Source organism: Adiantum capillus-veneris, chromosome 3 (genome assembly GCF_014529385.1).
Source record: "Adiantum capillus-veneris isolate H3 chromosome 3, ASM1452938v2, whole genome shotgun sequence".
NCBI lineage: Eukaryota > Viridiplantae > Streptophyta > Polypodiopsida > Polypodiales > Pteridaceae > Adiantum > Adiantum capillus-veneris.
This window is the reverse complement of record NC_140933.1, coordinates 3,482,700-3,500,529: the sequence shown is the minus strand read 5'-3', so window position 1 is coordinate 3,500,529 and position 17,830 is coordinate 3,482,700. Positions and strand designations below refer to the sequence as shown.

General features: G+C 44.7%; 1 protein-coding gene across 2 annotated transcripts in view; it reads left to right on the top strand.

The window, feature by feature from the left end:
* The window catches only part of FY (Transducin/WD40 repeat-like superfamily protein), a 157,915-nt gene extending 141,302 nt beyond the window's left edge, over window positions 1–16,613 (top strand). Inside the window, exon 17 of one of the 2 annotated variants that reach the window (XM_086507648.1) lies at window positions 16,057–16,613. In XM_086507648.1, the coding sequence (XP_086363774.1) occupies window positions 16,057–16,092 (36 nt within the window). In that variant the 3' untranslated portion in view covers window positions 16,093–16,613. The remainder of the gene's footprint in view (window positions 1–16,056) is intronic. The other variant, XM_086507645.1, reaches the window with a different exon arrangement.
* Window positions 16,614–17,830: the final 1,217 nt, after the last annotated feature.

Here is a 17,830-nt window from a genome sequence, read left to right as displayed (position 1 = left end):
ATGCCTGCATGATGAAATGCTGTCCTGTGCAAGAGGGGGTATGCAAGTGTGACCGGCGTGGACATGCACATTGTGCTAGAGGCTCACAAAGGTGCCAACCTCAGTCCTAAGCTAATGACTCATGCTAGATTGTGGTAGAACATGTCCACATAGCGCAAATGAAGTGCGCACGTGACATCCCCCCTGTTAAAGGTGAGACACAACTGCCGAACTTCTATCTGTGCTGCTGATGCTGACTGCCTCTGATGCATGTGGATGCATAACCAATGAAGACTCCTCCAAGCAGGTGGATACTGCGGATGTAAATCTGGTGTGATGTCAACACCTACCACACAAGTTGCTAGGTAGCCTTACAATTGTTGTTAGATAGCAGCCTTCATGATGACTCTGCCTTGCGAGCAAGTACTACCACTTGATAGTCTTGTCGTGAAAACATTGCGGGTGAAGGTGAAAGGTAAGGGTGCTCGAAGGTAATTCCAAGGGTTTCTTTTCGACGGAAGTGGATGCACGCTTCTTTGCTTGGAGTGCCCAAGCCTGTGACAAAACATGTCCACGTAGCGCAAACGAAATGCGCACGTGACAACTCATGCGCAACTTCAAAACATTCAAGTTCACAAGAGAGCGTTTACATTCCTTGACTTCCTCTTCAAGTTGCACCAAATGTGGTTTGCATCTCAACTGTCCTCTTGAGATTTTCATTCTTAACCCTTAGCGTGCCATTGTCCATTGCAAGTGCCTGTAAGTCTTCACCTTGTTTGTTTATGGTCCCTTGCAACGATACCAACTATGCCCATATCATGGTTTTTGATGTCCTTAGTTGAGTGGTTGTGTTGCTATCTTCACACTTAGGAGATTTTGGATCATTTTCTACAATGGTTGTGAAGCTTGTTAAAGAAGAAGAACCCTTGCGAGTGCGAGAAACATTGTATGTAAAATAAGAGACGAGAGTCAACTTCTTCGAACCTGTTCACTTTAGAAATGCTCCTGCAGAAAATCCTTCGATAACTCTAAAATTTTCTATTTTTACATCAATGTGTAGAGAGCGTCTTGCTCGTCGATTGAGGCTATAGATCACCCAAATCAGAGTTCGGATGGAGAATTTATGAGCAAAAGAGTGATCTGTTGTCTACTAGGTCAAAAACGGCTGCACTAAGAGAGAGAGAGAGAGAGAGAGAGAGAGAGAGAGAGAGAGAGAGAGAGAGAGAGAGAGAGAGAGAGAGAGAGAGAGAGAGAGAGAGAGAGAGAGAGAGAGAGAGAGAGAGATAAAATGATATATGAACGTCTTTATAAGGCCAAAAACCTATGAGACCAATCTGTTACAAAGTGGTGAATCTGATCCCATTTCTGGGTAGCAAAAAGGAGATACTTAAATGAATCTAGAAGTTCTACTAGCTGGAAGTGTGTGGGGTATGTGTGACCAGTGATACAATGGGTGCTCAATAAAAGAGAGAGAGAGAGAGAGAGAGAGAGAGAGAGAGAGAGAGAGAGAGAGAGAGAGAGAGAGAGAGAGAGAGAGAAATGAAATGAAATGAAATGTTATATTAACGTCTTCAAAAGGCCAAAGTGACCTATGAGACTAGAAAGTTACAATGTGGTGGATCTGATACAAAGTCAGAGTAACAAGATGACAGAATGACAAAATGACAAAATGAAATACTATGGAATCCTGAACTGCTAGGTGTGAACTAAGCAGCTAAACAGCTAGCCGGGATAGCTATATCACAGGAGATCCAGCATCGGTCGCTGGCGGATCTCATCAATCTCCTCCATGGTCAGTAGTCTGACCGAGCGTCGTGCATGTCGAGCCAAGGTGATCTGAATCCTTTGATGCGGCCTCCGTCGATGCTCAGAGAGAGAGAGAGAGAGAGAGAGAGAGAGAGAGAGAGAGAGAGAGAGAGAGAGAGAGAGAGAGATGAATGGAATATTAACGTCTTCAAAAGGCCAAAATGACCTATGAGACCAAAAGGTTACATGTGGTGAATCTAATACCAAGTCTGGGTACAAAAAGTACAAAGAATTGAAAAGAAAATAGTGGGTAGGGGTGGGGTGAAAGCTGATACAAAGGGGGATACAGAAGGGGGGGGGGGCGCTGATACAATGGAGCTCTTTGACAGTAGAGACATTAGTATCCAAAAGGCTGTAGAGGTTCAATGTCCTCCACGGTAAGCACTCTGTCGTGGCAGGTGCTTTGTCGCACTAGTGTAGTTTGGATCCTCTGTCGCAATCTGCGTCGATGTCAAGAGGGCCCCTTATCTGTGGGTGACGGGACTACCCTAACTCTATCGCCCGATCAAGCAGTATGTCTCTTGTGCTGCTATGTTGTGGAGGCCGCTCGAACTCCTCTGTCTGTAACTAAAATAAATTTGTAATCTGCCGTTGTCACTGGTTCTCTCTCATGGTGCCCCTCTTCAAGAGGTTCTCTCCGTATTTGTGAATCTCTAGTAAGTATTATTTGAGGCATTTTTAATCCTGGTATCTCATGACTCTAGAAAGTGGTCGAAAATCCTCACTGAATAGACAGTGAAAGCGGCCTTGTATCTCATAGTATACTGGGCAGCGACATATGTAATGTAGTTGTGTCTCAGGCTCTATCTCGCACACCTAACAAATCTTGGACTTAGCGGGTACTCCTCTAAGTCTGCCTGTCTCGATCTCTAGCTGATGTGAGGATGTGGGTATCTGACTGATAGCACATCGTGTTCCGTGGGATAGATGAGTATGCATGTATCCTGGTCTAATCACAAAACCATCCTCCGCAAGCTGGAGAAGATGCTCTCTATAGAAAGCCATCTTCGTACCGAACGCATGTGTAGGTTGTATCCATGTCCTCTTCGTATCAAAACCTATTTGATGGGCCATGGTAATCTCTGCCTTAGTGAGGGAGATGGAGGGTGCATCAAGAGAGTACTGAAATGGCGGTAGCCAATCCATACTAAAGCGATGTAACAGAAACCTAGATGCCATCTTTGCAAAACCAACATGATCTATCTCCCTGCAATGCCAGTTGTCGTGAAGACTCTCGTGCTAATCAAGCATATATGTCTCTAGGGAGAGCCCAGGTGCTATGCATAATGAAACTGATCGAGTAAGTGCCTCCACTACCAGTGGAGGAGCAGCGAGCTTCGCCCTAACAATGTCATGTGGTACTGAGGCCTTGGCCCTAATCATCCGAGAAAGCAGACACCAAGGGGCTCTCCATACATCTCCATCCATCAGTATTGCCAGCTCTGCTATGATGATCAACTAAGGGCCCCATATCTCCACTCCGTACAGCATGGCCGAAGTGACCAAAGTGTCAAAGAGCCAAAACTTTGTCCGAGGTTCCTGGAACTGAACCTGCGAACATATCCTCTCAAGTCTTCCCAATGCTGCATAGGCTCTGGTCAATCTCGTATCTGCTGCACGTCTCAAGGAAAATATTGGATCATTGAAAAACGCCCCAAGATAAGTATATGCATCTGCATACTCCACAATCTCTCAACCATATGTAAAGGTTGGGATGGACCTCCTTACCCACTGTGCCGTAGTGTTACACACCATTACCTTGGTCTTATCAAGGTTCACATTCAATCCACAATCTTGTGCAAATACATGCAATGCATCCAAATGACGTTGCATCCCCTCTGTAAAATCTGAGATCAACACAATATCATCAGCATAGAATAGCAACGGGATGCACGTCCTTGCCAGCTGGGCACCTATATCACCCTCTGTGTGTGCATAATCTGAAAACTCATCTACATATATCCCAAAGAGAGTCGGAGATAGGGGACAGCCTTGATTCACCCCAATTGTGGAGTGAACCATGTCGGACATGCCCTGAGTAGTGCGTACCTCCCCTACCACTGTCCTATACAAAGCTAAAATCCCCCAAATCAGCTCTGTGAGCACCCCCATGCCCTGCAATCTACGTACGAGTCTGGCTGCTGGCACTGTATCAAAGGCTTTGCAGAAATCCACAAAGCTACAATAAATCCTCCTGCCATGGTGTCTACCTCCTCATTAATGGCTCTGAGCGTCAAAATCTGATCAAGAGTGGAGAAACCTCTCTTGAAACCTGCCGGTCTTGTTGCCCGCATATCCTCTCTCTCTGCCCATCTACTCAACTCATGCTCAAGAATTGATGCATATAGCCTAGCCAGAGTGTGATCAACCATGATGGTTCGGTAGTTCTCGGGAAGCATAGGTTCTCCCGACTTGAAGATAGGCACAATTGTGGACATACTCTAGGTTTCAGGAAAACCCTTGTACATGGCTCTATTAAACATATAGCAAGAGGCTCTGCAAGCATATCTCTGGCATGGATAAAATGCTCTTCTACCAGACCATCACGATCCTGTGCTCTTCTTGTCTTCATCTTGTCACTGGCTTTCCTTACCCTCAGGAGTAAAGAAAGTACATGTCTCTGGGCATGCCTCTGGAGGGTCAGGCAAAGGTGGTTGCCCCGATGCTGTATAGAGAGATGTGGCATATTCCCCCCATGTCTCTCTGGAAGTGATGACTGACGATGGAGAGTGCTCATGGAAAGGCGTGCATGCATCCCTAGAGTCGTGACTCATAAACAAGTGATACAGATCACGCCCTAACTAAGATAGGTAAGCCCTCTTCTTTCGTCGCACTAGGCGGCGAAAGATAATCCGTGACTGTTTATGTGTATGATTGCAAGGGATGAAGCTCGGTTGTGCCACTGTGCACTGACATATATAATGTGTCTCCGTCTTTGGCTCTGTATGGCATAGGCGGCATATCCTACTAGTTGTTGATATCCCTGTGAATCTACCAGTTTCAACCGATGAGATATATGTGTATCCATATAGCTGGATCGAATCACAAACCCATCCCCTGTGAGTTGGAGAAGATGCTCTCTATAGAAAGCCATCTTCGTGCCCAACTCCTTTGTCGGCTCTATCCATGTCCTTCTGTTGTCCATTGGGTGATTCTAGTAATCTGCACCCATGTAAGAGACAACGATGGTGCATCAAGGGAGTATTGGAAGGGAGGCAAGTTGTCCATGTTGAAGCCATGTATCTGGAACCATGATGACATCTGTGCATACCAGCATGATGTGCATTGTGCCCCCCTGTGAAGTTAATTTCTTGGAGGACTTAAGGGCCAATCTGGCATATTTGTCTCTGGTAGTATCCCATAAGCTGTGCATAAAGGAGACTTATCTGGTAAGCGCCCCTATCTCCATAGGGGGGGCCGCTAACACTGCTTTAATGATCTCGTGGGGCACGAAGGCCGTGGCTTTGATCAGCCGAGAGATCATAGATACCTAGGGCCTCTCCATACATCTCCACCCATCTTGACCCAAAGCGGGTCCCCAACCTTGAACCCCATAGAGCATAACTGAAGCTACCAAGGTATCAAAAAGCCAGATTTTTATTCGGGGTTCCTGGAACTAAACCTGCGAACACATCCTCTCGAATCCTCCCAAGGCCGCATAAGCTCTTGTAACAAACTTGGGCACCCCAAGTCTGGAATATGTTGCGGCGAGAGAGAGAGAGAGAGAGAGAGAGAGAGAGAGAGAGAGAGAGAGAGAGAGAGAGAGAGAGAGAGAGAGAGAGAGAGAGAGAGAGAGAGAGAGAGAGAGAGAGAGAGAGAGAGAGAGAGAGAGAGAGAGATTGATTTACTTTAAACACTTCACAGATTTAAATCACAGTTCAATTGAGTCGACACGGCTTGAAGATCGAAATATTTGAGCAATGAACAATCTCGCTAAATGATCATGCTTGACTGTTTTCTTTACTGGAATGAAGTAAGCTTGCTTGCTAACTCTTTCAATGACAACCCAAATGCCATTATGCCGACTTTGAGTCTTCGGGAGAGCAAAGATGAAATCCATAGCAATGCTTTCCCAGGGGCAGGTGGGAATGGGTAAAGGCTATAGTAGTCCCTGTGCCTTATGCCTGTCAAACTTAACCTTTTGGCATACTAAACAAGTGCGAACAAAGTCGTCCACATCCTTTTTGAGTCTCGACCAATAGAAGTAATGATGCCGCGAAGGCCCGTAAAAGGTGGACAATGACACTCTGTCAAGACCTTTTCCCTCAAAGGCTGTCTAACACACAACATCGTTTTCCTCATCAAGTAGCATAGTCAGGATCTGTGGCATATTGGTCAACCATGTCTTCGAAGCTTCTGTGATGAATTTCGGAAATAGCAAGAACCAAGGGCTTCGAGACAATGCATCTGCCACTAAATTTTTATGTCCCTGAACATGGACAATCTGGAAGTAAAACTGTGACAAGATGTTAGCCCATCGCATCTGCTTTTCGAAAATCAGCTTGTGTGACAAGAAGTAGCGTAAACTTTGGTGATCTGTAAAGACTGTGAAATCGGTTCCGAGTAAATAGTGTCGCCACTGTGTAAGAGCATGGATCATTGCCAATAGTTCTTTTTCATAAATTTGTGCTACCAATTCTGGCCGAGAAAACATCCTGCTTTCATAAGCAATCACATGGCCTTCTTGCATGAAGGCCGCTCTCAGACTACGACCACAAGCATCACAATAAACTTCGAAGGGCATTTGCAAATGTGGCAAAGCCAACACTGGTCCAGTAGTCAGCTTTTCCTTAAGCGTCTGAAAAGCAGTCACCTTTGTTACTCCGCACATGAAAGGGACTCCTCTCTAAGTCAGTAAATGCAAAAGTGAAGCTATTTATGAAAAGTTCCGAATGACCTGCCGCCGAAATGAAGTTGGCCTTGCCTCCTTCATCAAAGAAGATGTGGGCTTCTTGATCTCTTACTTTCCCTTATGCGCGACAAAGTTCTATGCTTTTGTCGATCTGATTTGGGTTGGTCCTCATACAATCCGGTACCAGTCCTGCTTTCATCTTCCCTTTTTTGCCATCTTATTCAGCTACTCTGGAGCTCTTTGGCCTATTTTCTGATTGTCCTCGCTCTATCTTTTGGGGGCATATTGTAGAGATGTGTCCTCGTTCCCCACAATCAAAGCACTTCCCCTCTTTGAGATAATCTTTTCTCTGGTCCTCAGTCAATCGGGGTCGTGCATCCTTCTTTCTTGGAACTTCCTCTCTCTGCTATTGTCATTTGTTGAGTTTTGTCTGATCCTTGGGGTCGAAAGTTGATCTGTGGGATAAGTCAAGTTAACCGAATGCATAGCAAATCCCCGCTTAGCATGTCCCATCTATTGTTGTATGGACTCGGACTTCTGCTCAAGGCAATAATCTTGGATCTCTTTGGGAAGTTCGTAGCAAAACCGCTCCATTTGCTGCTTGAAAGTGACTTTCTTAAAAGAAGAGCTTGTAGAAAAGCATCCCAAAACCTCTCACAATAAGCATCCAAAGTGTCAGCCTTGGTCATCCGTAGATGGTTCCGAGCGGTCATCACATCTCGTTCGTACTCCTGAGTCAACCAAGAAGAAATAAAGAGACGCTTGAACTTTAACCACTTGGTAGGGGCTTCTTTTCTTAAAAGAAGAGTAGATCACCACGTTCGTGCATTTCCTTTCAAAAATGATGCTGTGCTCTTGATCTTGGAGTGCTTTGAGTAGCGCCCTTCTGAGAATGCTATATCAAATTGCTGAATAAAGGCTAAAGCCTTAGGAGCATCTCAGAATCTGGAAAAGGATTCAAACTTTAGTGATTCTCCACCTTCCTTAAAGTCCTTGGTCTTTTTGCCCTTGTCCTCGAGAAAATCATACTAATTGGCTCTATAGAAGTGTTTCTTGTTTGCATAAAACATGTGATCATCGGAGTCCGAATCGTCAGAGGAGGATGACTTCTCAGTAGAATTGTCAGAAATGGGTGGGGATTTGCTCTTCTTTTGCCTTCTTCTTGTTCATTCCAAAACTTTGGTTCTTGCTTCGTTTCTTGCCCTTTCTGTCCTCCTTGCTCAAACCGGAAGAGGAAGAGCTATCCGAACTGTCAGAAGAAGAAGAACTGGGTAGTCCTTGGAAACGTACATGTTTCTTCCGTTTTTGTGCATTTGCAAAAGAAGATTGACGGCCCAAATAACGGGGGTAGTCAGTCCCTATATTGTGCTTTTTCAATTGTTTCTTCAAGGGCTTCTTTCCTTCCTGAAGTTGATTGATTCGTTTTTCAACGATGTCATTAAGTTCTTCTAAACATCCTTGGGGTAGGAGGTTTCTTGAGGGCCGGTTTTATGGGTATGCACTTTGTCAATCAGGTGTTGGGTCCAAAATTTGGCATACTGTGGATCCTTTGCAAACTGGAGCATCTGCTTTGTGCACTCATCAACTTGTTTGTTGACGTTGCATCTCCATAAGCTAATACTACGTAGGCTGAGGTGGCCCGTACTTGTGATCGGCTAATCCACTCTAGTTCTCCGTACTGCCTCCTGTTCACGAGGTGGTAGGAGTCGTCGTCTGATTCTTGCCTGAATCTGTGTGTCGCGAGAAAAGGGATGGGATTTCCCAGTAGAAGATAAATCAATTGAGCTCTGATACCATTGTAAAAAACTTGGGTACCCTGAGTTTGGAATCTATTGTGACACGAGAGAGAGATTCACTTTAAACACTTCACAAATTTAAATCATGGTTCAATTGAGTCGACAAGGCCCGGTGTAGTTCCGTGCCCAGAGAGATTGGCCCCAAAGATTGTTGCCCCTTTCAGTATTTCCTGTTGTATTAATAATTGAGCAAGTACAGGTGCCCGTGGGTCTCTTCTGCTCACCGGCTCGTCAGCATTGAATGAGCCAGAGAGAGCCCATGAGTCTTATTTAAAAGGCCCTTCGCCATGGAAAAGCAGTTACACCAAAAGGTTTCAAACTATAAAATGCATATGCCCCCAAAAGTAGCCAGCGCTATTTGCGGAAAACTGTACGGACAGCCACGCTAGCACCTGCGGCGCGTTTTGGGGTGATTTCGTATTGATAGCCATGTCGGCATCTGCAGCGTGTTTCGCAGTGATTCCGTGTGGTTGGTCTTTATTTGTTTTCCTAGTGTCCCTTGGGGCTCCGTTAGCAGGGTAAAGTTGGAACAACTTTATTAGTTGGTCATGCCACGTCATCAGTTTGTGAGACTCTAGTCAATCTAGTCTCTACCGCTCTCTTCAAAGAAAACTTTGGCCCAATGATTACTACCCCAAGATAAGTGTATGCATTTGTGTACTTCACAATCTCTTGACCATAAGTGAATGTAGGTGTTGATCTCGTGATCCATTGCGGTGCAGTGTGAAACACCATAACCTTGGTTTTACCAAGGTTTACACAACCACTATCCTCTGCAAAGCTATGTAGTGCATCCAAGTGTCGTTGCGTACCCTCCGGTGAGTCAGAGATCAACACAATATCATCAGCATATAACAACAATGGAATCCATGTCCCTACCACCTCGGCACCTTTGTCACGCTCTCTATCAATGTAATCAGAAACCTCATCTATATACACACCAAATAGAGTAGGAGACAATGGACAGCCTTGCTTCGCTCCAATAGTGGGGTGAACTAAATCAGATATCCCGTCTGGAGTGCGTGAATGTCCCTTCACTGATCTGTATAGAGCCATGATCCCCCAAATCAACTCAATGGGCACTCCCATCTCTTGCACTTTGCGCATCAATCTAGCTCTGGGCACCATGGAAAATGCTTTGCGAAAATCCAGAAAGCTGCAATAAATCTGTCTCCCATGTGCCCTAGCCTCCTCAATGATGGATGTGAGTGTCAAAATATGGCCAAGAGTGTGTGTATATATATATATATATATATATATATATATATATATATATATATATATATATATATATATATATATATATATATATATATATATATATATATATATATATATATATATATATATATAGAGAGAGAGAGAGAGAGAGAGAGAGAGAGAGAGAGAGAGAGAGAGAGAGAGAGAGAGAGAGAGAGAGAGAGAGAGAGAGAGAGAGAGAGAGAGAGAGAGAGAGAGAGAGAGAGAGAGAGAGAGAGAGAGAGAGAGAGAGAGAGAGAGAGAGAGAGAGAGAGAGAGAGAGAGAGAGAGAGATGAAATGAAATGAAATGAAATGTTATAGTAACGTCTTCTAAAGGCCAAAATGACCTAGTAGACCAAACTGTTACAAAATAGTGAATCTGATACCATGTCTGGGTACAAAAGAACTAGAACAAACATCACTGTGCAATGATATATGTAATGTAGCTCTGTCTCTGGCTCTAGCTGGCATAAGCGGCATATCCTGCTGTGTTGGTAACCCTCTGAAGCTACTAGTCTCAGTCTTCGGCTGATGTGAGGATGTGCATATCTGACCAATGGCACACTTCAAACCATGAGACATATGTGTGTCCATGTAGCTTGGTCGAATCACAAACCCATCTCCTGTGAGGTTGAAAAGATGCTCTCTATATAAAGCCACCTTCGTGCCCAACTTCTGTGGCAGCTCTATCCATGTCCTCTTGGTATCCAGCTAGATCAGGTCCTAACGAATGAGTCTAGTAATCTCCACCCGTGTAAGAGACATTGAGGGTGCGTGAACAAGTACTGGAAAGGGGGCAGCCTGTTCATGGTGAAGCCATGCATCTGAAACTATGATGGCATTTGTGCATACTAGGATGAAGTGTCCCCTTGAGGAGCTAACTGTCTGGAAGACTCGAGGGCCAATTTAGCATATCTGTCTCTAGTTGTATCCCACAAGCTGTGCAGAAAGGAGACCATAGTTTTTTTCAAACACGTATGGATGAGCAGCCGTACTGCCGTACGGGTACGGGTAGGGTTGAAGTATGGAACTGGATTTCGTACGGCCAGGCAGTGCATGAAAAAAAAAGGGTCCAAAAATTTGCCGACTCACTAACTTGGCCGCGCGAAGAGTTTTCGCTTCTCTGTATTATGTTTGTAGAGCTCTGTATACAATATGTAGGCACTGCAGAGACTTGAGGTGGGTGTGATTTGACGCGAAGCCCTCTCTTGCTCTCTTGCTCACCTTGGTGACCGGGGCCTTCATCTTCTCCCACGCCCACGAAGCCTAAAGGGCCCTAAACCATCGTGTGGCGTGAAGTTTTCTCATGAGAGCCAAGATACATCGTAGAATCCAAATGGGCCGAACCAAGCGTCCCGAGTGGCAATATGTGCAGCAAGTGAAGTTCTTCCAGAAGGAAAATGGACCTGCAAATGTAAGTATTGTGGGCATTCATGGGACGGTGGTCCTTTGCGTATCCGTGCACATATTTTGGGCATTGCTGGCCATGGTGTTGGAGGCCTATGTGATGAGGCCCCAACCGATGTTGTAGAGATTGTTAGAAGATTGCATGTAGATGCAAGGTCAAAGGGAGAAGACAGAGCTGCGTTTGTGGATGCATTGGTGAATGATTTGGCAGGAGATGCCTGTCAAGCTCAAGGAGGTGCTTCAATGAGTACGCATGCTAAGGGAACGACTAATGTAAGTGGCTCTTCCAAGTCCAATGTGGGGTCCTCAAGCAAGAAGAGGAAGGCTGCTCAAGGGGGTTTGGCAAGTGCATTTGGATTGCAAACAGGGAAGCAAGCAGACCAAGCCTTGCATAGGTTTTTCTATGCTGAAGACGTTCCTTCATGGAAAGTAAGAAGCCCTTACTTTTTGTAGATGGTGAAAGCTATTGGACAAGCAGGTCCTTCGTATGTTCCCCCTTCTTATCATGCTTTGCACACCATAGAATTGAATGAAGAGGTCAAATGTGTAAAGACTGAGATCATGGGTGTGCGCGAGAAATAGAAAGATATGGATGCTCTATTGTGCATGATGGATGGCCTGACACTAGGCGCAGGGCTATCATTACCTTTCTTGCATGCTCTATTCATGGGTCAGTGCTTTTGAAAGCTGTAGACACATCTGGGGAAACAAAGACATCGGAATTCATGCTAAGCATCTCAAACAGGTTATGAGAGAAGTTGGCCCATCAAATGTTGTGCAAGTATGCATGGACAATGAAACCAATTGTGTTGGCGTTGGGGAGATGATTGAAAGAGGTGGAAACACAATTTTTTCACCAAATGTGCTTGCCATTGCTTGGACCTTTTGTTTGAGGACATTGGGCAGATTGATTGGGTTTCAAAAGTGCTTGAGGATGCAACAAAGATTGTCACATTTGTGACAAGAAAGTCTATTGTGTTGGCATTGTTTCGGAACTTAGCAAGGACTTGGTGAAACCGTCAACCACTCGATTTGTGTACTATATTATGTTGGCCAATCTTGTGGATGAGAGATGCATGCAAGGTATACGCAAGCTTATGATTGATGACAAATTTGTGAAGATGAAGAGATCCAAGACTGAAAAGGCTACTGAGGTCTCTCTACTTATGTTTTGGATTCAGCCTTCAGGAGACTACACTCGACTGTTTTTTGGCCTGTTGCTACAGTGACCAGTCCTCACTCCTATTTGTTTGGAGGTTCCTTTATTACTTAGAGGCACCATCTCTCCACTTTTTATTCTCTCTGGTTTTGGTTTTGTCATTGTGTATAAAGTTTCTATGGTTTTGTCTTTATGTATAAAGTTTTAAACATGGTGCCCACTGCCCATTGCCCAGTGCCAGGTCGTGTAGTATGTAGCACTAAGCATCCTATGTAGTAGGCTATCTGAAAGACTGATGTGTGGAATTTCGGATAGTTGGATCCGTACTTGTTCCGTACTTTCATACCCGTGTGCGTCCGACGTGTGGAAAAACTATGAAGGAGAGTGATCTAGTAAGCGCCTCAATCTCCATAGGAGGGGCAGCTAGCTCTGCTCGATGATAGCGTGGGGTACGGAGGCCTTGGCTCTGATTAGTCGAGAGATCATAGATACCAAGGGCCTCTCCATGCGTCTCCAACCATCCTGGCCTACAGAAGGTCCCCATATTTGCACCCCATACAACATAGCTGAGGCTACTAAAGTATCAAAGAGCCATAACTTTGTCCGAGGTTCCTGGAACTGAACCTGCGAACACCCTCTCTGTCAATGTAATCAGACACCTCAACATACATACCAAATAGAGTAGGAGACAATGGGCAACCTTGTTTTCCCCCAATGGTGGAGTGAACTAAATCAGATATCCCCTCCAGAGTGCGTACATGTCCCATCACTGATCTATATAGAGCTATAATCCCCCAAATCAACAGTATGGGCACCCGCATCTCCTGCAGTCTGCGTATCAATCAAGCTCTCGATACCATGTCAAATGCTTTGCGGAAATCCACAAAGCTACAATAAATCCGTCTCCCATGTGACCTGCCTTCCTCAATGATGGCTCTAAGTGTCTGAATATGATCAAGAGTGGAGAAACCCCTCCTAAAACCGGCCTGGCCCTTTGCCCGTACACCCTCACCCTCTACCCAATTACTCAACTGTTGCTCAAGAATGGATGCATACAACCGAGCCAATGTGTGCCCAACCATATTAGTGCGGTAATTCCCAGGCTCTGTAGCATCACCTTCCTTGAAGATAGGCACAATAGTAGACAACCTCCAAGTCTCAAGTAACCCCTCACACATGACAATTGAACAACACTGCAAGAACCTATCTCTAGCATGTATAAAGTGCTCTGCTACTAGACCATCATGATCATATGCCCTGCTGGTCCTCATCCTGTCAATGGCTCTCTTTACCATCTCAGTGGTAAAGAAGGTGCTGGTAGGTGGGAATGGCTTTGTTGGATCTGGAAGGGGGTCCTGTCTAGGAACTATATACAACGATGTCGCATACTGGCCCCACACATCTGGAGAAGTAATCACTGGGGGAGGGGAGTGCTCATGAAAGAATCGCCATGCCCTACTCAAGAACAGCTGATACAAGTCTCGCTCCATTTGGGCCAAGTGAGCTCGTTTCTTTCGTCGCACAAGGCGTCGGGAAGTAATCCAAGACTGTCTGTAAGTGATGACTCCTAAAAGAAGATCTCTCTGCATTCCTCATCTTACCAACTATTCTGGGGCATGCTCCTAGAATGCCGCCTCCGACCCGGCTATGTTTGTGGGTATGCCTCTGATGTTGCACCATGTAGTGCCTTAGTCAGTAAAGTGGTGCACTTCTCCACTGAGAGGTGAGGACCAACTGTGCATAGACGGCTATAGATCTCCTCTGTATAAACCGAGTCAGTCTTTGGTGTAAATGCATAACGGGTATGTATCCTGCCTCGTGATGTCTGGGCTGTGCTATACTGAAACGAAATAGACAATGTCAAAAGAGCATGATCCACTGCTACGTCCACTGGTTTGGCTCTTACTATGAAATCTTGAATACAAGAAATAAAGCTCGTCTATGCAATAACATAGTCCACTGTACTGGCCCGGTGTGTGTGTGGAAAGCATGTGAAATCGGCTGCTCCAAGAAATCGATGTAAGCCATTAAGTATGGCTAACCCATGTAAGGTCGTCATCGCTCTTACTATGAAATCTTGAATACAAGAAATAAAGCTCGTCTATGCAATAACATAGTCCACTGTACTGGCCCCTTGTGTGTGTGGAAAGCATGTGAAATCGGCTGCTCCAAGAAATCGCTGTAAGCCATTAAGTATGGCTAACCCATGTAAGGTCGTCATCTCCATGAGGTATTTGCCATACTCCGTCTGCTCTCTGTCATTTGAGCATCTGTCAAGCCCCAAGTCACCTACATCTAGCTCTCTAAGCATCTCATCTAAAGTGTCATAGAAGATTATCTTGAGAGTTTTGCCCGTTCGGGCATTAAAGTCTCCTAGGAGGATGATATCCCCATCCCTAGAAAACTCCCATATATCATCATCTAGTGTAGAGAAAGGAGATTGTCCTCTTGGTGCAGCATATACTGACGTGCTGGGGGGAAGTAACATATGGCAATGTATAGAAATCGGCTTGTGTCAGCTCTCAGCCTCACCCACATGTATCTAGTATGATCATCTCTCTGTATAATATGTAGTAGTGGCTGTAACTCCTTCCTAAATAGCACTACTACTCCTCTTGAACCTCTACTCCCATGCTCAGATATCGCGATTGTCCTATGGATTGTCTCCCATCTGTATCTCAGCACATGTGGCTAAGATGTCGAGGGGCCTGATGAGTCTCTGAGAAGAAAACAATGTCCCTGTCTTTGAAACTGTCCTCAAAGGCACAAACGTCCAACCTCATAGATCCATTACATTACCAAGTAGCTATCTTCAGTGTGGTCCCATAGGTCTCACACCGTCATGTAGAGTGCCGCTCTACAATCACCACCCGACCATCTCTGTAAAAGCCGTCTTTCCCTTCTCCCTTGCCGTCGTAAATCGCATTGCGCAAGCTCTCATATGTGCGAGCTGTGAAATTATCACGGAGGAAAATACTTGTCTTCTTGAGAGTAGGCCTCTTTTTCAAGAATTTCTTCTTCTCTTCCAAGAAGGGGAAGCGTAGTATGAGAGCTCTTTCTTTTGAAGATTCTCCCGGGCCATCACTCTTCTTGCCCACTCTCCATGCAATTCTTCCATCATAGATGGCTGAATTTCGCCTTCTTCGAGCTGCCCAATTTTTGTTGCAAGAAGTCACCTTGGAGAGTTCGGATTGTGGCTTCTTGTGAAGCCGCTTGCTCTTCGATGCGAGAAATCCTTTCGCATAGGTTCTTCTCCTCTTTGCATTCCTTCATCTACTGAAGAAAGGTTGCCTCCATCTCTTTCTTCCACTGCTTCACTTCAACTCTTAAGTGTTGATATCCGCTTGTTGCTGATCAAGAATTTCATGTTGAGAGGGAGGCAGGCTATAGCTGGGGAGGCCATGTGAAAGGGGTCAATGCGTAGCCCAATGGAGGGAGACACCATGAGAGAGAGAGAGAGAGAGAGAGAGAGAGAGAGAGAGAGAGAGAGAGAGTAAAACGACCAAAAAAAAAAAACAAGAAACTCGAAAAAACAGCAAGAAACGCTTGTGAAGCCCTAAAAAATGGAGAGAGAGAGAGAGAGAGAGAGAGAGAGAGAGAGAGAGAGAGAGAGAGAGATGTAGTCTTCAAAAGGCCAACATGACCTATGAGACCAAAAGGTTACATATAATGAATCTAATACCAGGTATGGGTTCAAAAAGTACAAAGAACCGAAAAGAAAATAGTGGAGAGAGAGAGAGAGAGAGAGAGAGAGAGAGAGAGAGAGAGAGAGAGAGAGAGAGAGAGAGATGAAATTTTATATTAACATCTGCAAAAGCCTTGTGTTTGTAGGGAGGTGGTCCTTCACAGATGATTGATGCTCGAACGAATAACATGGGAATGCAAATGAACATGGGAATGAATATTCCTTCTCATCCACATTGACCGCCAGGTTGACTGTGGTCTGAGCTGTGATACTAGTCACAAGTTGCCAGTTTCAAATTGGTCTGCTAAGGAGAATGACAAGCAGAAGAACTGACGAGAGACCATGGGAAAAACTGACGAGAAACATCCGTGGTCACAAGTTATCTGGAGCATTTTTTGCTGTTTCAAAGGAGGGATGCTCAGAAGGACACCCTGTAATTGTGAAATCATGCTGCGATCAGAATGTGACCCTCCATGACATTTCAGATGTACATTGATAGAAAATAGCGAGTTTACTTACCCTCACCAACATGCTTGTTGCTACCACATTGGACTCGTGACACCCCATTTTTTACCTTGTGTAGCAATAAGGTGAGTAGCTGTATGCACATTCAATGGGGTCTGGATGAAGTGTAGCTGCCTTATGTTATGGTAATCAGCCTAAGATGAGACTTTCATTCTTTCTGATAAGCGCTATCATGTCATACCTTGCTATATGTTGCTCGGAGAGCTTCCAGTGTACTCAAATCTTATTATCACATATTACTGATCTTAGTTCACAAGGCAGAAACCCCAGAGGAGTCGACTTGAGAAAGGTTATCATACTGAAAGTCATCGAGATTAAGACCTTACCAGCAAAGCAAGTGGGCAGGCCCTTGTCGTGGCCCTCTCAGTATTTTCAAGTTACGTTTGACAAGGTTGTTGGTTTTGTCACATCACTAGACTGCAACAGTGGTACTTCAATGATATCGTCCAAGGCCTTAATAAGCGTTGCCTCTGACAAAAGTTTCTAACTGGTTTATAATGCATGCTGTTGGTTCCACCATGAGGCAGGCTATATGATCAATAGAAAGGATCCAATGGTTTTTGTTTCCATGTCCTAAGTTTGTTACACATAGTTTTACTTTTTGGTCTTGAAATCCTGTCTGTTTCTCCAGTGCATTCCATGCCTAATTGCGGCTCAGTAAAAAGCTCCCTTTGTTTGGAAGCTTGAAAAACGCTGGTTAACTACATTTTTTTTCAGTGCAATGTACGTGATGCCTAGTAGTGTGGGTGGTTTACAAAAGAAAATTTAGTTTAATTTGCGTTGCCCATTCTTCTTGTCTAAACTTGATTGTTACTAAGAACAATCCATTCTGGAAGCAACATTCTCAATTTTTTACCTAGAAAGGAATGGTAGTGCGCTTATGGTTTCATGTGTTCTTGCACTTGCTAAACAATGCTCATACATATGGAGTTGTGATCCCCTTGAACATCATATGGAACCACCATCCAATGCTCACACGTATGGAATTGCGATCTAACATTGACCAAGCCTAGAGGAGGAATAAAGTTCGACCATATGACCCAAGACTAGCATCTATCCGACCAATCGAATGTAAACCACAATCGTTGTGGAGACTAGGAAGGGCACTTAAAATTGTTCCCAACTATGGGAGGGTTGCTATGAGAAAATTAAAATAACGGTGTGTCCCTTGCAAGACAAGTATGTGAGGTTCCAAGTAATATACTAGAAAGAAATTGTGTGTGGTGGTGGTGGTGGGGGAAGCAAAGGTATTTGGTACCTCTCTCTCTCTCTCTCTCTCTCTCTTGAAGCCTTAGAAGATGAGGGTGATGCGGGGGAGTAGTTTCTCTCTCTTTGGTGTATGCATCGATCAATTGGAACAAATGGTATTTGACTTTCTGTC